The 23,324-nt window shown below is 38.1% G+C and overlaps 1 protein-coding gene across 1 annotated transcript in view; it reads left to right on the top strand.

Annotated features, from left to right (window-relative positions):
* Positions 1-25: 25 nt before the first annotated feature.
* ano8b (anoctamin 8b) overlaps positions 26-23,324 on the top strand; it is a 44,329-nt gene continuing 21,030 nt past the window's right edge. Inside the window, exons 1-2 of the mRNA XM_016661875.1 lie at positions 26-427; positions 22,575-22,792. Of these exons, the coding sequence (XP_016517361.1) occupies positions 268-427; positions 22,575-22,792 (378 nt within the window). The 5' untranslated portion in view covers positions 26-267. The remainder of the gene's footprint in view (positions 428-22,574; positions 22,793-23,324) is intronic.

Raw genomic sequence — 23,324 nt, 5'->3', positions numbered from 1 at the left:
TCCAGCCCCCTCCCCCCGCCCTCCCTGTCTTTGTCCCTCCTCCAGTCCTCATCAGAGCAGATCTCTCCATCTAGCCGCGCATCCAGCTCCAGAGCCTCGCCAGGATGATCCGCCGCCGCACCGACAACCTTCACTTCACTTTCACTCCTCTCCTTTAACAGAGCCCCTTCCTTCACCCATGCGCTGCCTCCCTCCTGAGATGCGATACCGCTGCCTCATTTCCCGGACGATACCTTCATCTTGCGTCGCTCCTCGCTGATAGAGAGCATGCCCGACGCGGGGACGGGAGGCGCTGCGGCCGCCGGGGGTGCGACCACCTCCGGCGACGGCTCCGAGAGCTCCCGCCACCGACACCGAGCGCAGCAGGGGGACTCGGAGAGGCCGGAGCCGGGTTCTGCCCCGCAACAGAGCTCCTCGGGAGTCCTGGGTGAGTCGCGTCGCTTCGGACGGTGAGGCTTGGAGTCGGAGGAGAGGACAGGTGAAACAGCAGCACCATTCCTCCTCCTCCTCCTTTGTCTCCCCAAAACGATCACATCGTGTCACTCCAGGCCTGTAATTCATGGTCTTACCTGCACTTCTTGCCCGGAATATGTCTGTTTTTGCCTCTGCTTAGAGAGATGGCTTCATTATGCACATCTAGAGCTAGTTTGACCTTATTGTTGAGTAATGAGTAGCTTATTACCACCTCCTGTCCCAGCATTATTACTACACCGTTCCTCTGAGCTGCTTTTTTGCTGCATAATGTCTGTTAGGCCTGCAGTTGTTCACTCTTCTTTGTAAACAAATATTTTCGTCACCCAGGGATTTTCTGAACTATTGCAGATGATGCCCTGCAAAAGTATTTCACTTTTATTTTCACATTACAACCAGAAATCTGAGGAGAGCACATGCATTCAGGCCCCTTTCCACTCTATTACCCCTAAGTAAAACCTAGCACAACTAAATATGGTGTCCCCCTATGGGGAAACTGTGTGTAATTTAATACAAAATCCAATAATTATTAAAAAACATCAGGTTCAGTTCAGTTTAGAGTACGGCAACCTACCAAAACAGGGCCGTCCACCTTAATTTGCAGGATATTGGAAATGATAAAAATAGCAGGCTGGTGTTAACTCTGGAGGAGCTGCAGAGATTCACAGCTCAGGTGGGAGAATCTGTCAACTGAAAGCACGACTCACAGCGCTTTAGAAAGTAACAGAAGTTGTTTAAATTGAAAAGACTAAAATTGCTGATGTATACTATGCTAAAACAACCAAAGACAGAGGACAGACAAAATCGAAAGGTCCTAAATGTCATCATCTAGAAGTATATTTTAAAATAGGGCTGAACATTAAATCAATAACAGTATATATTGCAATTGAAACATGATCAATAGTATGTATGAGGGCAAGAAGTAAGACATTGTTGATAGAGAGCTACAAGAAGCCTCATGTGCACTTTAGTAGAAACCTTGTAGGACGTTTTTTTCTTTAGAAAAGACAGGAAAACTTGTGAGGACAAAACTCGGTTAGAGGTTCTCAAAGGCCCAAACAGTGTTTTAATGGTGTTATTTAGAACCAAGCATTGTCGTGTTTGGAGGGCTCAGTCAAAGTTCAGACCTAAAAATAATGAGAATGTTTGGAAAGACTTAAAAATTGCTTTTCACAGACACGAGCTGCATTTCCATTACTAATGTCTGCAAAACTTTGTCAATATTCTGCTAGTTTCGAAAAAATAAAATTTCGCAGTTGTGGTGTTTCTAATTAAAATCACACATGAATAAGTTTGTTAACAAATTAAAAAAAAAGCTGCGCCATCATTCTCCTGCCACTTCCTGTTGTCTTTTCTGCCAGTAGTAACGTTCAGTTTTTATCACGACTTGTGCGACGCAATAAAAAGTGTTTACATTGCAATTTTGCAAAATACGCTAACTTCAATGCAGCCAAAAAACAAACAAACAAACACCTCATTCTAGTGCAAAAACTTTTTATAGAAAAACATGAGTTTTTTCAAAATTGCCGTGTTTCCGTTAAGCAAATTTGTGCAGTTTTATGGTCGATGTAAACGCAGCTGGTGTGACTCAACTTGTTGAAACAAATTTCTGTTTTTAGATAAAGTTGGTAGAAACTTTCCCCAAAAAGTTTTTTGTATTTCTCAATTATCACATAAAATCCTAAAAAGAAAATAGAAGTTTTTGGTTGTAATGTGACAAAATGTGAAAAGGTTTAAGTAGTGTGATTTACTAGGAAGTCGCTGTAGATTTCAAGTGGATTTTTCACCGTCTGGCCATAAATACCAGCTTGTTGTTCAGCACGAGAGGTTGGACTACTTATTGTGTTTTGTTTGTGGTGTTGTTCATTCTTTAGATTCTCCTAACGTGATGATGATCACGTTTTTGTGCGATTCAGCTGCCTGGGTGGAGTGTTATGGTTTTGATATTTCTGGATCAGACCTCATCGTTAGGAGAAGCCTTGGCTGGACTGTTTACCTGCATGCAGGGTGCAGAGACGGCCTCCGTGCTCGATGCCAGCACTGCTGCAGAGTGATGCAGTGGAGCTGTCAGCAGCACATGAGCGCTCCTTTCCACTGTCGGTGGAAGTAACCTGAGCAGGCAGCAGCTGACTGGACGAGCACGCTGATGTCATCCTCCTAAGAGGGTGGCACCACCGGGTGTTTGAATGGGTCACGAACACTCTGGAGGGTCAGTGGAGCACAGATTAATTGAATGGCTTCATTTGTTGGAGGCGGTAGATGAACAAAGGAAAGGACACGGAGTTTGAAACATTTAAGAAAGAATACAATGAATCGTAACTTTTGAGATAATGTGTAGATGTTTCTTAAATACCATTGTATTGAGTTAATATCAAACCAACTACTAGGTGTTAAAATAGGGCTGCATGATGTTGGATAAAAACTGATAGTGTTTTTTTCTAAGCCTGTGATATTGCAACATAAAAACAGATGACCTGAACAGCACCTTACGTTATGCTGCACTCCTTCCATTTTGTTGACAGTTTGCACTGATCTTATCTCTTACTGTGAAACCTACCAGTATGACTTTTGTCTCTATTTGATATTTATGCTTGTTAGACTGCAAAATATTAGACATTTTTGCGATGGTTGATAATATTTTATCAGTTTCCTGTTTTATTTATTCCTCTCTTTCTCATCTGTGCTTCCATCTCTCTGTGACCTTCAGCATTTTTGGTAATGTCATTAGCGTCCGGCGTGAGACTGTCCAGCTGGCTAAATATGACATTAGCATGAATAATGCAAGTTCATAATGCTGGAATATATTAGCCAACAGTTATTGCACTCCAAACATTGTGATGATGACATATTACGCAGCTCTACTGTAAAGCCTTAAATATTTTACATTAATCGTACAAAAATGAGGGAACAGAAACATGTGGATCTAGAGAAAAGCAACAAATCCATTTTTTTCTCAAAGGGAGACAAATTATCTATTTTGTGCTGTTTTGATCAAAACTTGTTCCAACGCTGTGATTTTTTTTATTGAGAGTCAAACACTCATAGATAGGCAGACGTAGAATCTACTCACTCTCAATCAGTTTAATCTTTCAGGTAAAGTCACAGTGATTATACAAAATAACCAATGAAATCAAGACATTTTAAATGTATTCTTTCTTGATTTAAACATGTTTTATACAAAAACACACACCCTTCACACATTCCAGGTATTTATCTTACAGGACATTAGTCTTAGTGATCATATCAGATTTAAACTGTGTAACAGGAGAGTAAGGAAATATCTGAACAAGCTTGTCTTGTTTGGGAGCTTTGCTGTGACAAAACTTCTTCTTTTTAAAAACAGTATAGCAGCAAAACATTGATTTGTAGAGTAGGAACTCAATAAACCACTTCTGGAACAACAACAGTGTTTGAATAATAAAGAGTCCTTCATAAAATCATCCTAACCAAACTGGGTCATCAATGGGACAATTATCCAAAATACAGCAGCACATTTACAACAAAATGAGTGAAAAAGAACAAAATTAAGATTGTGCAGTGGCCCTGTTAAAGTCCAGACATCAGTCTGGCTGATGAGCTTAATGGGGAAATGAGGAGAATACCAGCAAACCTCACTGAATGAAAGCTAATTTGAAGGAAGAGTAGAGGTCGAAAATCCTTCCACAACATGAAAAACTGTTTCTAGAACTCAAGGTGGCTGCATGTTGGAGTAAGTTTGTTTCTGATTTATTCTCTGTTTGTTCCTGCTCACAGTTTTTTAGGTTGCATGTGTGGACAGTTATTGCCTCTGGTTTTGGATGCAGTGCAACTGGAAGGATTTTTGTTTTCACCTTTTTACTTTCTGACAGTTATTATGATGACGACAACATATTATTTTCATAACTGGGAGCAACTGATTATTATACCTGAACTATGAACCAAAATCCCTGAGGGATTAAAGAGGAAGCTTCCTGGATGCAAAGCAGAGAGAGGGAGGAAGTTCATCTCTTCCACTGATCATAACATTCAAGGATCATATCCCCAACTCCAACGTCTCAGCTTTCTAACCGTATGGCCAGACAAAGCTTTAAAGGGGGGTGGTAAAAGCAAATGAGGTGGATTAGCAGTGCTTGGCAACAGCAGCCTTTCGTCAGAGGCTTTTTCAAATTTGTTGCAAGAGTGACTGCTACCGGAGAACCGTCCTGTCTACAGCATCACCATCCACAACAACGATTATAAGATTATATTAGTTACAACAAAACCTAATTTCCCTTTAAATTACTTTGAGTTGAACTGAATTGAATTCAGTTTCATAGAGATGAATTGAGGGAGGTGTTGCTGGTTATTGGTTCTCTCTGATCATACACTATAGAGAGTTTTCACAAACAGTATTTTTATTTTGGCTTGATTTTTCTTGAAGAAAAGAAGAATTAGGGGCGTTGCTGTGTGTTTTTCTACATTTGATGTTACAGTTAAATAACAGAACTCATTAAAAAAAATCATGGCTTGATTTGTAAAACCCTAGAGCTGAAAGGAGGTGTACTTTCTTTTCACTGTGACTGAATCTATCAGTCCAGGTTTTGCCCGGAGGGAGCTTTGTTGCTGGAATGCATGCTAAATGTGGTTTGTCTTTCTTAATCAAGGTATGGGGCTGAAATACCACGATATCACATGACCACCCTCACATGTGTGGCTGTCAGTCAGCTTACGCAGTGGCAGGAGCGCCGACTTCTTCATTCAGCGGAGACTTTGGTGGCAGCTTGGAAGGATTTTCTTCTCTGGAGTCTCAGATTGTCTCCATCCGTCTTCCGTGTTTTCCTAATCCTGCCACAGTAGACCTCGATGACTTTGATCCTTGATGCCACCATCCTTTGTAGCTCAAACACTCGTTTCAAGGATTAATTAATCTCTCGTCATTAGAAAACGCAACATAAAAGTCACAGCAATTAGACCGTGTTCCCTGTGAGGCTGACGCTGATAAGGTTCTGTGTTGTGGAAATTGGGTCATGTATTTTCTGGCTGTCCAATCAGCTGCCAGGGATATGTGAAACATATGCTTATATTCAATCTCGCTGAGGAAAAAGATGTGATGTCCACCGGTTTGAGGTAGAAATTTGAAGACTTTGCTGACATTTTGACAGATATAAATTAATTCTCACAAACTTTATTGTAATAATGAGCTGAATGTAAGTGAAAACAGTGTTTTCCAGGTTCTATGACTGGTCACCCCTGCAAGTCATTAAGTGTATAAAATCCAGCACTGTCAGGCGTTCAGACTCTTTTTTTCTCAGCACTTCAGTGAGTTTCAGCTTGGTACCATGATAGTTTGCTGCCTGTGCAATAGATGGAGTCATGCAATTTACTTGCGACTAAATATTCCCACTATCAGCACAATGGGAACAACAGCAACTCAGCCAAGAAGTAAATTCACAGAGTGGGGTCAGCAGATGTTGAGGCGCAAAGTGACCAGAGGTCACCGGCTTTCTGCAGAGTCAATAATAAGGGCTCTCTTTTCTTTGTCATATACAGGAATGAGAATTCAAATTTCTTTAAGAAGGAAAACAATTTTACAATTTTGTTTTCAAACTTTCTTTATCTATTATCTAAAAGTGAAAAATTTTTTAAGTTTCCCACAGAATATACAAATAAATACATCCTAGTGAAGCAATTACAGAAATCAGAGTTTTTCCTGATCATGTTGCAAATGTGTTACTGTGGGATGAGATTTAATTCAAATTCACTTGTTTATTGCTAATTAAATAAAACCCTCAGCCAAGTTACAGCTGTAGTTTTAGATGTAGCATGCCAACACTGTCTTAACCACAACACAGTCACATTTTGCGTTCGTGTTTCCATCTGCGTTCTGGACCAATTCTTATATTTTGCTTTGGTTCTGGTTTATATAAAGCTTCATAAAATGTTGAAGAAGGTTTTGTATTTATGTCATGATCTGTTTGCTTCCTTGTAAACTTATTTATTAACTCCACACTTGATGCTTGCCATTAATAACCGCTCTTTATAATCTGGAAAGCGCATGGAGAGAAGGTCTTAAGTGGGAATCTGCACTTTGGCTGTGGCCCAGCCACTTAAATAAAGTTGAATACTTCAGCTTTACCTCTGACAGGTTCTGTGTCACACGGGTTTCTCCGAATTCAACAGCACTGAAAGGGAGAAAAGCACCCTCTGAAGTGTGGAAAGGAAAAGCTGTTTTCTCAGCAGCAGACAGTATGAGCCGCTGGCTTTGGCCCTCCCACAGCTTCATAAGTGAAGGGGCTGAGGAATGCTGTTCTGTATGATAAAATACCAGCAGTATGTTCGCCTAATGACTCCCAGCTTAATGCGTTTCTCTGCTGCATCCGCTTCTGAGCCTACATTGGTTATTCGATGCGTTTTCTGTTTTCCTGCTCTTCTTCTGTGGTGGAGTATGTGCTGAGCTGCATATGAGCTGCACTTTGGATGACCTTGCTGCTGCTGAGATTTTGTCTTTATTAACCTCAGCTGAAGGGTCAAGCACACAACTGGGGTATTACTTTAGGAAAGAAACAACAAAGTACTCATCATAATAAAATCACAGTGCCACAGTGATGTCATAGCAGCAACCAGGGCTCCTCTGGGCTCTGTCCTTTTAAAACAGACGTTTTATGTTTCTGCAAATATAAACTATAAGCTCATATGTTCCTCAGAGCAACAGTGATTCGTCTAATTGCTATTGATGCTAATCTGACCTTATTAGGCGTATCGTGTTCTGGCTTCACATTAATTGCTGCCTGTCAAAATATAATGTTTCTTTTATAATTTACATTTGTACTGTCTCAGCTGTGTCACTTTAATTTTTTGTGCCACAAAAATCTTGACTTGTTCAGATGGAGTAAATGTTTCGTTGGAGTAAATGAGTCGGCTGAATCCATTTCACTTCAGTAACTTCTGACAATTATGTAGTTTTACTCATTATGCTCTTATTAAAGTGATACATGAACATTATTGCCTGAAAATGTTACAAACAGTTAGAAATATTAAAATATTTTGATTCTGTTTTGCTGTAAAAATTGATGTACATAATAAGAAATAAAAATTTATTTTTATAAGTACAGGACCCTTAAACTTTTATTGTCAAAAATGGTAAATGTGTACAATGAATTGTTGCTGTGGAGCTTTCATAGTAGCATTTATGATATTGCAAAGAGTTCTTGATGCTATTCTTTCTAACAAAGTAGAGAAGAGAAACAGGCCCAAAGCACCACAGACCCTCCACCCTCCACCGTGCTTATGTATGAAACATGACATATGTGACCTCTGACAGCTGGAAATGTTTGACCTGTGGAAAAAGGTCTGTGGCAGGAGGGAGTAGCTGGCAACAAAACTGTGGATGTTGCAGGGCAAATGCATAGGAGGGAAACATTTTTAAAGTTGCATATTTCTCTGCACCACTGAAGACAGATATGGTACTTGTAAGTGAGGAAAAAGTCAAGCATGATTCTTTCAGGAAGCTGCCCAGCAGTGCAGAATAACTGAAATTCCAGGACACTGCCTCACCTTATTTAAAAATAAATAAACAGTGCCTTAATATCTGGTCCATGCTTTAATACAACATTTTGAAAGTTGTTAAATTTAGATGATAGAGTATTAGCGTAAAGAACATCAGACTGCGGCATGAGAACTCTTGTGTTAATTCTGAGTTTATTCTTTACAAGTAATCACATTTAATTGTCTTGTTTTTGATGACTTATCATTCAGTCCCTTCAAAGGGTTTCATATATCTTTGACTCTAAACTTCCTCACACTGTGAAAGCCTTCAAGGAAATACTATCATTTTTGAAACTGGTTCAACAGGCAGGTGTAGATGTTTGGTTTTCCCACTCGCCTGTTCTATGAGGGACTTTTGAAAAACCACTTTCTTTTTGTTTCTGCAGCTCTGTAGATGGCCAAACCTGGAGCTACTGGACATACAGAGATGTTTCAGGAAGCTACAGACAATTTTCCTAAGTTGTGATAAACAATTTGCCTTGCAAGTAATGATTTACTCGCCCTTAATTCTCATGTTTTAATGTCTTTATCTGTTCGTACATAATGCATCTTTGCCTCCAGAGACGCACCACCAACTTCTGAGTCCCTATTTATGCTGTCTTGATGTTCACACTTTTCCATTTATAGCCATGAAGATTATCAAACCTTGTGCAGAAAAATGATAATGCACACCCGAGAGCTTAAAATACTTTAAAGTACAGATAGAACAGCTCCTGGTGTTGCCCATTCTGTGCTTTCTAAGATGTGTAGCAGAGATTTTGCCGCTGAGTTTAGGCTGTGATCAAAGCAGTGCGTGACCAGAAGAAGAAGAAGAAGAAGAAGTGGGATTAAAGGGGGCTTGGCGATCCTGCCCTTCATTTTCTCTAACTTCACTAAGCTTTGGTTTGATTTGCCTTTTTCTTAGCTGCTGAGCACACCCTGCAGACAAACAATGACCGTGGTAAAGAATGCTGCTTTTAGGCTTGGTGGCAGAGAATTGCTCCACATTCGTTCTGTTCCCCATCCTCAACAACTGGAGGGCTGGGAAAGTGCAAAGAGGATTGTTCTGTCTTCCACAGCTCATAAATGGACGTATTATCCGTGTCTGCGTCTGCACAGAGGCGCTCAATGTGAAGCTGGGGAGTTTTAAGCCACTTTATTGCACATCTTGTTCCTCTGCCGTTCTTGTTTATCTGATAACACCCTCCTGTGACTCATTTGGTTTGGCCACTCTTTTTGATTTGTTTGGTAGAGGTGCAATCAATCCTCATCCTCACCTCCTTATTAGCCTCTTCAAGAGGCTAAATTTCAGAGTTAAACCTCAGCATAAGGCAGAATTATCTGTTTGTTTGCAGACGTCCTGCTGCATATCTTAGGATTGTTTTATTGCTTTTTTCTCTTCCAGTTTTTTTACGTAATGAATGAGAGGTGTATGAAGTTTACTGCAGGTTTTGCGATGGAATAAGAATTTATTGCTATCCTGTCAGAGAGTACATTTTTCATCTTTGATGGCAACAAATCATTTTCTCCTTTGTTGTCAGTCTCAGAAGCTGGCAGCTGAGGACAGTAAAGCTTTTAAATTTGAATAAATTGCAGTCTGTGGCGTCTCTTACTGTATTTATTTATTATCTTTCCTGAATCCATCCTCAGTCACTGGGGCGCTGAATTAATTTAATGGCTCTGTCCTTGTGTGTCTTCACGATGCTGATACATTTAACCTTCAAAACCCATCCACCGAGCCGAGGGTCGACCGCAGCTCTGTGGAAAGAAAGCACATACACTGATTGGATCAGAAAACAAAGAAGCTAAAATATAAAAATGCTGACAAAAATCACCTGAATCCGTTTATATTCTGTGTTTTATGTAGCTGTGTTGGTGTTGTGAAGGACTTCACATAATAAGCTAAATGTTTTGTGTTAATTTTAGCAGAATACATGGAGTTAAATAAAATGTAGCAGTCTTTTAATTTAATTTAATCATTATCCAGTATTGTGAAAACATAACTCTGTGTACATCCTATTTACATCCTGACAGCAGGATGTAAATGTATTTTGATTTTGCTTATTTGTCACATAGGTGTCATAATCCGTAGTTAATGTTTACCTTCTTTTGTTTCTGTTTTGATCTTTTCTTTATTGCTTTACTTAGATCTTGCCTTAATTCATTCCTCTGTTTGTTTACTTCTTGGCTTATGCTTTTAGAGTTTTGTTTCTTTTATTAGTGTTTCTTTTAGTAATTGTTTATGTTAATATTTCGTTTTGCTACTGTTTGATAGTGTCTGGGTTTTCCCTTCATTTGATTGTATCCTCTCTCTTCCTCCTTCCCTCAGCGTGTTTCTCACCACAGCGAAACACAATGTGACGAAGAGGAATGAGGTTTTCTATCTCCTCATTCCTCTTCTGTTTTGCTTTCCCTCCAGCTGTTCCTCATTCCCTTGATTACATCTGCTTATGTACTCTTCTGCTCCCCATTGTCTTTGTCTTCCTCATGTTATTCTTCTGTTCTGCGCCGCTCAGTCTTTTTAAAAGTGTATTTTTAAACTCTTTATTAAATTGGTTGTTATGTAACTTATACCTTCCTTTCTGCATTTTGTCTGTCATACATTACAACAGAACGACCAGAATAAGCACTAAATGAAGTTTTTAAATGATCTTTTAAGTAATCTAAGCTCTCCTTTCTAAGCTGGCCTTATGTTAAAGTAATTTCACTTAGATTGATCACTTGAGTCACTTAATTTCCCCTTAAACAAAAAACTGGAGTCTTACTCTGTACCTTCAGTCTTGCACAATCACTGTGAAGAAAACCTGGCTTGCTCTTTTTTTTTTAGCTAAATTTGATTAGTTATAGGGTCTTCAAGCATTATTGATCAGGTGTTATGCCACCGCCTCTTAATTGGATTTAAATCCAGGCTTTGACTAGTCACTCCAAAACCTTCATTTTGAATCGCCTTGTTGCTGAAATCTGCTGTACAAGTAAATTTGACTTGATTGCTTTTTTAAGTAGCTTGTTCAGAGGTAAAACGTTTGAGCTGCATTTAGTTGTGGCTACTCTATTATACTCTAAGTCAAATACATTTAGTGAGTTTTAGATTTTGAACCTAAATGTGAGTTTGTGAAAGATAAGCTTAGTAGTAAGTTGTGTTAACTTTTTTATTAATTAAGTCAAACATTCAAGAGTCAACTCTTGAATGTTTTGTTCTCGGTCATCCCAGCGTTCAAACTTAGCCCTTGGAAAAAATGAAAAACCCAAAGGACCTGTAAATACTTGTAAGTTCAGATTAATGTCAATAAATTCTAAAACAATCAGAAATCCATTGTAAAGAATATAAAATAATCTCTGTGTTTAAGGGCTTTTTGATTGCAGCATTTAGTTTATTGGCCTGGAGATTGTAGGTTGTACGTTTCATGGTGAGATTGCTTTGGCTGCAACGAGGCAACGAGGCAGGATTGCCGCATGGCACCAATAAATAAATTACTAGAACTTACTTGAAGTGCTGCCAGACCAGTGAGGCTCTTATTGGTGTGACTCCAGTGTGACGATAAATTCTCTGATGACCCAGCAGCACAGGTGCAGGTTAAGTGCTGAAGTGACTTTATGAGATCAGAAATGCTGGGAGTTTGAGAGACATTCAGTAGAATCTAAATAGGACTCAAACCAAGATCTAGTAATGCCCTTTTGTGGAACAGCAAAAGCCTTTAATGCTCATTTTCATTTGTCTAAATGCTTACAAAGAGCTGAATAAATCGAGATGTACTGTTGCATACATTTTCAGCTATCAAAGGCTTAGGGAATCAGCGCTGACTAAGTTATTAGTAATATCTTCTTCTGCTTCTCGCTGAGTAGGAAAGGAAATGGGAGGGTTGTTGTAGTAATCTACAATAATCGCTGGTTCCTCGGGGATATTGATCGGACTCTGAGGCTTCTGCGTCTCTATTGTCCAGAAATAGATCACACAGATCAGCTATTCAAGTCGTCCGTCTGACTCACTGCTGCCGGTCTTGTAAAATTCAGGATATTTTCTAATAGATGTTGGATATAAAACAACACTTTACTCAGTGATTACTGGGTTGCACTGGAAGTTCAGATTATCTTATTGTCACCATAATTAGAACGACTTCCTGAGATGAAACACAAACTGAATTTCCTTTATTTTGATGCCGACCAAAGTCGTCCATTACTCTTAGTAAGTCAGTTAACCTTCATAAAATGGCTTGTTATGTAACGTCACTATTGAGACACAGGAAGACATCAGGCAGATTTACACCAGCAACATTAAGCTCTGAGTTAAAGGTTCAGCAGTTTTCCTGAACCCTCCTTCGGTATTGTTTAAAACAAAGGATAACTGGAGATGAATGGAAAGGAAAGGAAGGATTCAAAATGTAGAAGTGATTAGATTATTAAAAACTGAGGTCTGGTTTTGGACTGGGAGAGAGTTCCCAGAATTTGTGTTCTTTTGTATCTGTTTATATTTTTTTCAGATTTTGTACCTTTTCATTCTTCGATTGAGCTGCACAATATATAAAATAGCAATCATCATCACCACAGTTATTAATATCGGTTATATCAAAATAAATCAATAACAAACAATATTGTAAAAGGCATGTGATCACTATCAATAGAAAATATGTCTAATCGAATATTCAAATGTTCAATCCAGAACTGCACAGCATTCTGGGGGATGTAGGCAGAGAAAAGCCTTTAGCTACTTTGCCTCTCAGCGACCTAAGTTAGGTTGGTGAGATCAACTAAGTCATTATTTGGTTACTTAGCAACAACCTGTTGAGTAACATGTGGTCACCGAGCAACAACCTGTTGAGCAACATGTGGTTGCTTAGCAACAACCTGTTAAGTAACTAGCGCAGCAGCAGTTTAATGTTTAATGTTTTGCCTCCATTCCTCATAACTGCTTAAAAATAAAAAAAACACTGTCCTGGAGTGAAAACTGGATAAAACAGGAATGGTCATGCTACCAGTTTGGCTGTATTTCAGATATTTAAAACCAAAACGAATCAATAATTATTGATATCTACAGATATGAAACACTTATATCGTGATACGTTTTTCAGCTATGTTACCCGGCCTTACGTTATGAAGGAACCACCTGTATGGAGGATCTAGTTCTGTCAGAAATGAGTTAGATGTTTTCTCAAAATGTGTTTTCTTAAAGTATCCTGCAACCAAATCTTTTATTCAGTGAGAAATGTCCTGTACTGCAGTGACTCTTAGGCCTGTTCAGTACAACATAGAAAGACTGCTTTCATGTATTAACATTGCTTAGGAGTCTAATCCATGTTCTTTTGTTTTCTGTTCTTCTGAAAAGCCTTCTTCCACACTAGCGGTTGTTCCCAGCTCAACAAGGACGTCTTTTTGCTCCACAAAGGCCTCTATTCATTACTTTATATTTATCATCAGCACTTGGCCATTCATAATTCCCAATCCTCCTGCTTGACAATGTTCAATTCAGCTGGTTAGATAAGCAGTGAAATAGTACTTTGCACTAATGGGGCATGAAAAGGTCTGCCTTTCACCTTGGTTACCTGAATGAAAGGCACACAACTTTATTTTCCTCATTTAACCTCAGAGTGATAATGCGGCCGAGGTAACACTGAAATATACCAGCTGACCCTGAATGAGCTGCCAATTAGCCCACTTGGCAGGAGGAAAGACACAGTGGGAAATGAAGGAGGGAGATTTATTGAGTCTGAGTGAGGAAAGTGATGCAAAAGAGGGAAATAAGATGGTATAGGGGAAAGTGATACTTCAACTATTCTGCTGTGTGAGCGTTATAACTCCTCTCCCCCTAAATCGTCTCACTATGTCCTCTTCTTGGCACTCAGCCATGGGTGCCTCCAGTGTCACATACAGTCATTGGTATTTTGAAGCCAAGGACAGGTCCCCATTATCCTCCCTGCCACCGATAATGAGGAAACCAGAGTCCTGACATCCACGAAGGTTGACATCTTTATCCCATTTGTCACAGGGGTGGAACAGATACCTTTGTCTTCCTGCCAGAGAAAGAAAATCCTTATTTAAACTACAGGATGTGTTATTATAGAAAAGGTAGTTTTACAGATTTTTTTGGGGCATTTGGCTATTGTTTAACCTTTCATAAGATTGTTAGAGGAAGATATAAAGATTCAGTGATGTGGAGGCTGTCCGATCCCACTCCTGGTGAAATGACTCCTGCTCCTGCATGGCTTCCATTTCCTTCCTCATTTAGTCTTTAGACAAAGCACTTAACTTTTATTTGATCTTCTCCCCATTAGGGCTGGACAATAAATCAGTAACAGTAAATATTATTGTAATACATCTGGCAGGATAGTCAATATTATACATAGAATATTCACTTTAGTCCAATCAAGAACCCCACAGAATTCTGGGAGATGTAGGCAGAGGAAAGGCTTTAGAGCGAGTGAGCTAAGCAAGGTTGGTGGCATCAACTAACTCACTCACTCTTTGGTTACCTAGCAACTCACTCATTCTTTGGTTACCTAGCAACTCACTCATTCTTTGGTTACCTAGTAACTCACTCATTCTTTGGTTACCTAGTAACTCACTCATTCTTTGGTTACCTAGCAACCTGTTGAGTAACTTGTACAGCAGCAGTTTAATGTTTCCCCACTGAACCTAATAACTGCTTAAAAATAATAATAATTAAAAAAACAAGGTTGTGGAGTGAAAACTGTGATTAAAAGAGGAAAGGTCACACCACCAGTCTGGCAGTATTTCAGATATTTGAGACAGAATACAATATTTATTGATTTCGACTGATATAAAAAACTTATTTCGTGATGTTTTTCAACCGTGTCGTCCAGCCTAGATACTTTTTAGATCACTTTGTTTTCTGCAGTTTTGTTTGAAAAGATGTGGCAACAGGAATAGTTCATCTGTGTTTATAGAGGCATTTACTACAATAATCAAAACAAAAAACTTTAACTAAAACAGGCACAAAACACAAAAAAGGCTTCTGGGATATGCAGTTCTCTTGACTTTACTAAATCTCTAAGAAAAAGGCACAATCTTTGATCTGTTGAAAGTATCAAGGGAAATGCAGTTAATTTGCCAGAATTGCCAATTATTCCTTTGCCAAGGCAATGCTTTAAACACAACCCCTTTAATAATCTTGGGAAGATTACAGAAAAAAACTACAAAAGTAATCAATAAATCTCAGTGCCAGCAGTTGAACACATGCCAAAGAGAAACATATTTATTCTTTTGTCTTCACCTTCTTTGGAAAAAGCAGAGATGGAATGAGGAAAGCCACAGGAGGAAGTCTTTAGCATAACTTATATGAAGGGGAAACCCTCCTAACTTTGCCACAAAACTGGTTCCACAAACAAACATGGCAACCAAAGAGATCTAGAAAGAAAGCTTTCCTTTAATCTGTTCTCAAAATTATAATTCTTAGTTTACAGCATGAATTAAAACAGAAAACCTTCTCCAGGATATCAACAAACTGCTTTTTTTAAATAAAACTTTTTCTGAATTTAAATAAAATTACATAGATTGTCTAATTGGTAGCTGTTAGCTGTTGATCCCATCAGAGATAGCTGTTCATGCTAAGCCTAAATTAGCTGTTACCTTGCATTAGATGCTCTGCCCACCATAACATGCTTTATTTTGCAGTGGTCTTTCTTCTTTACGTTACTACAAACCACAGAACAATGCTCTTTGATGCAAATAGTAAAAACTTAATGGACTTGATTAAGCTTTTCCCTATAGTGCAGTGATTACTCAAAACTTCAATCAGCTGCCAAGCTAAATCTTGTGTGTTTTCTTTCAAAGAAAGGGCAGCAAAATATTTCATTTTAAGTCTTTTAATCCTCAGAAAAAAAATCAGAATCCTTCAAAATTGGAGTCAGTTGGTCAGACCTCCAAGAGAAAAGCCTGATCGGTGCATCTCTGGTCTTCAGTGAAGTGAAACTGTAAAAGGTTCAGCTCACTGGAACAACTGAGTGTTTTAGACCAGGTTTATTTGTAATATCAGTATCAAGCATTGCTGCTCTTCTCCGTCTCGCTGGAAGGCTGCATCCAGATAAGCTCTTAAGGGCAATGATGACAAATACCTCTTGAGACAGCCTGACTGTGTGAAGGCTGCAGAGCTGAGACAGACATTAAAGAAATACAGAGGGAGAGAGAGAAAGAGAAAGAAAAAGGGGCTGATAGATCTGGCCTGGAGGGAGCAAAGAGAGGATTTGGAGGAAAGAAAGAGGCAGGAGTGATATTGGGAAAAACAAGCTAAGAGGAAAGAGAGGAACATGTAAGAAAGAGAGGAGAGGAGTGAGAATGTTCACTCATTTATTGACAGCTGCTAGTAAAAACGCAGAGTTCAATCTGTTTGTGGTAAGATTATTTCTGTAAATGTTTGCCGACTATGCAGTCAGGATGCAGTGCAGGAAAGTAGAGAAAATGTTGCAGTATAGAATAAAGTGAGTCAGAGTTTTATAGAGAACAACAGGAGGGAGAAAAAGGTGAACTAAAGTTACGTTTTTCTCTAAGATGTTTCTGGCCTATTCAATCTTCATATACAAGTTGGTAAGAGCCGCTGTAGCATTCCCATTATCTTACTTTTTTATTTTACTAGGATGAAAAAAAAACTATTGAGATTAAAAACCTAACTTTCGAGGGAGTCCTGGACAATGCTAAGCTATTCTAAGCTAGAACAAAAATACTACAGTATCAGTGTTCACACAAAGTTACAAACATGATCTAATTGTTTTAATTCTACACAAAAGACAATTACTTCAACTTTTGATAAAATAACGCATCTGATGTTACAGATAGAGTAATACTATGTTTAATTGTATACATTTATATCTACACCCACTGAGCCACACAGGGTTCCCATGACTTTATCCACCTTAAAATGTTTTTTTATTTGTCATTTTGTTTCTACAACACAATAAAATTGCACTGGTTCCATAAGAGATGAATAAATAAAAATAATAAAGCATCTAGATATTTATTGCCAAAGTCTCAATCAGTGCTTAAGAAAACACTTATGCAAACAGGTCCAGTTGGAGAAATGTTGCCACACAGGTTGATGCTTCCTCCGCCATTTTTCATTGATGGTATGAGTAATTTCCTTATGTAAAGAAATAAGCCCTTTTCTTTTAAAACAATTCATTTTAATATATTTTGTTTTGCAAAAGTTGGAATAAATATATTTTTTTAATACATTGACTAGAATTACAAGCATTTCTGCAAAAGTGTTTGCACTAAAACAGTTAAGGATGTGCATATTTAGAAGAATTAAACTTTACCTGCAGAGTGAAAACTGATTATAATGACACTGATGAATATTAAAACTTGAATCAGGACGACAGTGGAGCATAAAGTCCCTCCTTGTTATCAACGCAGCTCACTGCAGACATTAAAAAGCATCATTAACTCATTGTTAATGTGACCTTCATTTTTGCGCTGTGGTTAAAAGGCGACTTAACACTCGATTGATCTGGTATTTCAGATCACAGCCTCTCACACACACATAAACATCCCAGAGAAATGCTTCATGGAGCGGCTTAGATCACAGACAGACTTCCTGTGTGATGCTCCTGCCTGGCTGCAGTCTGATAAGCATTAGCCCTGCAACCATCATCTTGCTGTGAAGGCCGTGAGTAATACAGGCTTTATCTGTTTCCACCGCTGGTCCTCATATAAGCCACTCCGCAGCAACCTGGATTCTGTTGCACAGCTAAAAACACTTTTAAACTTTTCTCTTTCTCAAATAAATATGTCAATGACTAGTCGATCAAAACATACATTCTTTGTAAAACTTATAAAGTGTCTATCATGTGTCTAGTTGATATTAAGAACGACCCATGTCATCATTCATGGTTTTAACAGCAGTTATCTAAACTGTTTTCACCTTGACCTACTTAGATTGTTGTAAGAAAATCTTTGCATTGCAACTTTAGACAATCACAGTTTATCTAAATAAACGGCATCCACACTTTTTACAGCATGACCTAAAATTCCCAAGTTAAATCGTTGTTTTTAATTTGTGTGTTTTGCAGTAAACTAAACATTCTAAAAGATATTTATTTTCAACAACCATGCACACACACTCACGTGCAATTTAGAGAGAGCAATGAACCTTTTAGTCATGTTTTTGGACTGGGAGAGGAAGCTGCAGTTCCCTGAAACAAACTACCAACCAAGAAATGCACAGAGATATGCATTACAGATCCAAAAATCAAAAATTAATCTTCCATGTTTGCCTTATTGAAACACATAGTTTATGTATTTTTTTTACTGTCAAGAATTTTACATTTAGTCTTTCTGCAGCGAGAAGACAGGATGAGTCACTCTTTCTTAGAAAATACATGCAGTATTTTGCAAACGTTAATGAATGATTGATCCAAAGTCTGTTTCTGAGTGAAATATGAAATTACAATGAGGACAAAAAAAACATGGCTAAATTTATTGACTCTATTTTGCCTTGCCTCTAACATTCTATTATAAAATTGGAAATCTTCAAAAACCTACATCAACCGTTTGTGCTAAAATATTGTCTGCAGCCAAACAGAATCATTCCAAGTATTAATTGGCCCCTACATCACACTTTAGTCAAATCTCGGCTAAATAGTTTTCTCTTGACAGCATTTCAAGGAGGTTAAGGTCAGAACTTTGACTGGTTGAAAGAAAATTGTGGATTTTTTTCTTTTTTCCCAATTTTTTGTAGATCTCCCATTGAGCTTTGTGATCATTATCCTTTTGGCTGACCTAATTTCTGCTGAGCCTCCGCCGTCAGACCGACGGCTTCACGGTTGACTCTGAATATTTTTTTGGAAAACTCAATTACTGGAGTGGCTGCATGAACACAAAATAATATCTTGTAAATTATATTACAAGACTACACTCATAATATTTTTGATTTTATTCTCACATCATTTTGACTTTATTCTCATAATATCATGATGTCATTTTATTTTTTCATTTTCTTACTGTGGCCCTAATACTCCTTCATAGTAATCACTTATTATACTGTAAAAATTGCATTACCTCAACGCAATTGAAGTATTGCAACTTGTCCTCCATGGTGATCTATACCTACCGTGGAGGACAATGCTCTCTGGTTTCTTTGCACTGATTGACAGCAGCCTTTATTTGGGGTCTTAGTTTTATTTTATGCAAACACAGACACAAACCTGCATCATGCTTAAAATTTCCAATCTATCCTGGGTCCAACCACACCGAGCAACAAATCCATAAAAGCATGCAAAGTGTCTGAGCCTCTCTCTGCTGGGATTCATAAATTGAAGCCTTGCAGAAGTGTTGAGGCCTATTCGCTGGCTGCTCCTGGAGTGTGTTTGTGTGAGCTGCTCTCAGCGGTGAATACAGGACTCATTAGAATGGCTGTCATGTCACAGCAGAGCCTGCAGCATTTCATCTAAATCACAGCTGAGTGACCAGTCATGTTTCTGCTCTGGGAAAACCACTCAGGATGAAAAAGCAGAAAAAAAACAACCCACCTCACTGTGCTTCACATCTATTTTTTTGCAGGTCAAAAATAGATGGGAAATGTTGTAAAGATGGGGAACATTGGAAGTAATTTAAACTTACAATGCCTGAAAAACGTTTTTACAGATTTCTTCCTTTTGCTTTTGTTTCAGCCAAAAGTAACCTGATAAATGCGAAAATCAGTTTTCAAAAACCTCCTGCTTTTGTCAGTCCACAAAATATCTTGCAAAGGTTTTGCAGTTGGTAAAAGTGAGATGGAAACATCTGTCCAGATGAAATGGTAACAACCGGTTTAAAGGAGGTTCTTTTAGAAAGCCAAACAATGCATTGAAAGTAATATTTTGCTAATTTCTTTTATAAACAAAACCAAGCTTTAGAATTTGTGTCTTAAAATATATTGGTTAAAATGCAATGAAACTGCCCTGCAGCAGTTATTCCCACTTAATAAATATCCTCAGCTTTGCTCATTTCCAATGCATCAATATTTATTATTTCTTAAGACTTTTTATCTCTACCAGGAGCATCAATCACAGCTAAGGAAGAAATTAAGTTTAATTTACTGTCCTAATGCTATAATTCTCTGTCTAGCTCTGATTTAGCCTCCAAAATCGCTTTAGAAAGTGTTTAAAATGCTAATTACTTCACTATATTAGTTTGTCTCGCTGTAAAAGCTTGAACTCTGGGTGAATACAGATGAAAACGAGGTTGAAGATTATTTCCAGTGCAGAAAATCAAACAGCAAATCATAAAGGGATAGAACTGGGATTAAGACAGCAGACCTAATTTCCCTGAAATAAACCATAGTTCGCTGCCAGAAGCCATATGACGGGTTTGTCCTTTGCAGCAGCATCACGTTGCACGTGTTTTGCATGGTCACAATGCAAATATAAGTGTTGCTAGAAGCGTGTGCTGTGTGTTTCCTCTGAAGCCTCCCACTTCTTGGAAGGGGAGGGACAGATTTTTGTGACAGGTGTTTCCTGAGAGCCACAGCATCATTCTGACAGCAGTGATATCCTGCTAATATTTATATCTCTCCTGGCCTTGACCTTTTTGTGTTGTGTGCACATCAACAGTGTAAACCATTACTACAGTGACAAAGAGGCAGAGACCTTATTCAGTTATTACAAACCTCTTGGATTTCAGTTTAGTCTGCATACTTTAAATAAACCAAGATAAACAAGTAGTATATCATTATAATTTGGGGACTGTGATGTTAAGCAGCCCTTAGTCTGATCTTTGGAAACAGACCAGTGTTTTGGCTCATCTTAGAGCCTTCGTCTCAGTTTTTTTGTGAGCTGTTGAGGGATGGAAATTTACTCCAGGCTGCTGTCATTATTGTTCAGGAGTCAGGAAGCAGTTTTTACGAACCATCCGCTGACAGCTTCACTGTGCTCACAGATCTGTTTGAAACTGTTTGCATTGGTGCATCAGTGTAAATGTGAACTCTGGAAGGAGATGTCAGAGTGAAGAAAGAACCTTAAAATGTATTTCCAGTGAAGAGTTACCGTATCCACATCAAAGAAATGTCAGATGAGTGAGTTAACTTGTTGGGTTGCGTCACAGTAAAGATATGAAAGTTTGTTTCTGGCCAAATAAAAGTCAGTTTAAAATTAATTGCAAAATTAACAAAATTATTCATACACTGTGAGATTTTTCCATTGCTTGTCAACCACAAGAGTGTATTTTATGTAATAAATTTACACCAGGTAATGCAGAATTGTGAAACGGGTGCAACATTTTTCCTCCACATTTTAACAAATGAAAATCTTGAAAATATGTTTTGGCCCTTATACTCTGCAAAATAGCTCAACTTCAGTCAGACTGGACATAAAGCATCAGTAAACATCTATTTTTAGTTCTGACCTCAGGATCTCTTGGATTTAAGTCTGGACTTTGACTGGTCCATGACTATTATTTGATTATTATTGTAGCTGTGGCTGTATCTTAAAGGAGACTGGTCTGCTGGAAGGTAAACCTTTAGCCTGTGTCCCAGTCTTTTAGATGGTAACCTTGTATTTAACTTTAAAAACTGACTGCAAATAAATCCATATTGTATTTGCTAAACTTCAGAGGAACTTTATTTCCTCCAAATTTTACGTGTTTGTACAATTTGTATGCTCTGAATGCAAAGTCATATTCCTTGTTGAGCATAAAACCTCTCAGCACATCTGGATTTATACTGAGATTAAATTACACATAAGTGGAAAATAATTACTTATTTTGTTATATCTAAAGGTGATTTTATTTTAGGGTATCATAATAAAGGAGGGGGTGAAAACAGATTTGTATCATTTTCACTCTATTTCACAAAAGTACTTTGCTTTTGTCTAGCAAATAAATGAAATACATTTGGGAACGTTTTCCCAAATGTGAAAACGTTGAAGGGGTGTGGATACTTTTGCAAGGTTCTGTACAAATAAACTGAATGTATGATTTTGTAATAATTAGTAAAAATACAAACCATCAAATCTTTCTCCAAACCTCAAAATTTAATTTATTATTCAGATTTTTTATACAAATTTCCTGGAGGCTCTGGGCATAAAACAGCCCTGACAAATCACAGCAGTTGGTCTCTTTGATCGAGCTGAATCTATTTGTGTTTGTGTGTTTTTGTGTGTGTGTACTTGTTTTTGTTGCCTGTTTAGGACATTTTCTGGGATATTTACCAACCTTTTGAAGACCAATCGGTCTTATGGGAACAAAAGAATGTGGTCGTGATGTGGCAGATACCCATTTCTAGGGTCAGGGGTTAGAGTTAGAGGAATGGTGATGTTAAGGTCACACTTAGGCAGTGAAATGAATGGATGTCAATACAAAGTCCTCACATGGGTAGTATTAAAATGTGTGTGTGTGTGTGTGCAACAGTTCAAACAGTGCAGACAATTTACAGCCTGTGGTCTTGGCAGGCCAGGATTATTTCTGTCAGTGTCGTGTTGCGAAGCAAAGCAGCGTGACATTTAAATCTGTCCTGATGAGAAGGATGGTTTTATTTGTGTTTATGTGTCTCTTTGTCTCAGTATGCTGGGTTTTTTTTTTACAAGGTTTTGAAAAAAAATGTTCCAAATGTCAGTGATCTTTACACATGTTGACTTTGAAATGGTGACTGTCTCCTTCTCTCTCCCCCTCCCCTCTGCTCTCTGTCTCTTTTTGTCTTCCAGATAAGTTGTTTGGGAAGCGTCTGCTGCAGGCTGGGAGACACATCCTGTCTCATAAGTCTTGGATGAAAACGGTGCCCACGGAGAACTGTGATGTCCTCATGACATTTGCAGGTCAGACGCTTAAAGACGCCCACACAGATGTCACAACGTCTAAAGTTTGGGGTTTTAAAAAAGGCAACAATAAAAACATTTATCTGCTTTATAAGAAAACTGATCAGGTTTTCCCCAAAGAGTGACCTGCTGATTTTGAACTCTATCATTTTTAAATTCAGCTGCTAAATGTAATAGCTGACTAAAGAAAATAGTTCAGCATTTCTGAAAATAATGGATTGCTTCACTAAACTTTATCTGACATTTTCTAAACTCAAAATAAACGTATCAGGGTAAACAAAGGAAAGTATAAGGAAAAAATAAACTAATAATCAATATTCTCATCACATTTTCAGGAACTTTATCACAATGAAATATTTTCCTGTTCCTTTTTCTGCCTCCATCTTTCTCTGTGTAAACCTAACTTGCTGTTTTTTTTAAATCAACTTTAAGAAGTTAAAAATGACAATATAACTGTAATTTACCTTCAATTTAAGACATTTATATTTAGTCATATTGCTGAGATGAGATTAATAGTCAGGGGTTTACAGGAACAAATTTGCTTCCCAGTAAAAGCTTTTTAATTAATTTTATGTTCATGATCAAACAATAACTACTGCCTGATTAAATGCAAATAAAATAAGGTTTTATATATATATA

This window comes from Poecilia formosa, unplaced genomic scaffold (assembly GCF_000485575.1).
Source record: "Poecilia formosa unplaced genomic scaffold, Poecilia_formosa-5.1.2 Scaffold347, whole genome shotgun sequence".
NCBI lineage: Eukaryota > Metazoa > Chordata > Actinopteri > Cyprinodontiformes > Poeciliidae > Poecilia > Poecilia formosa.
The sequence above is the reverse complement of the archived record's forward strand: the minus strand, read 5'-3'. Positions and strand labels throughout refer to the sequence as shown.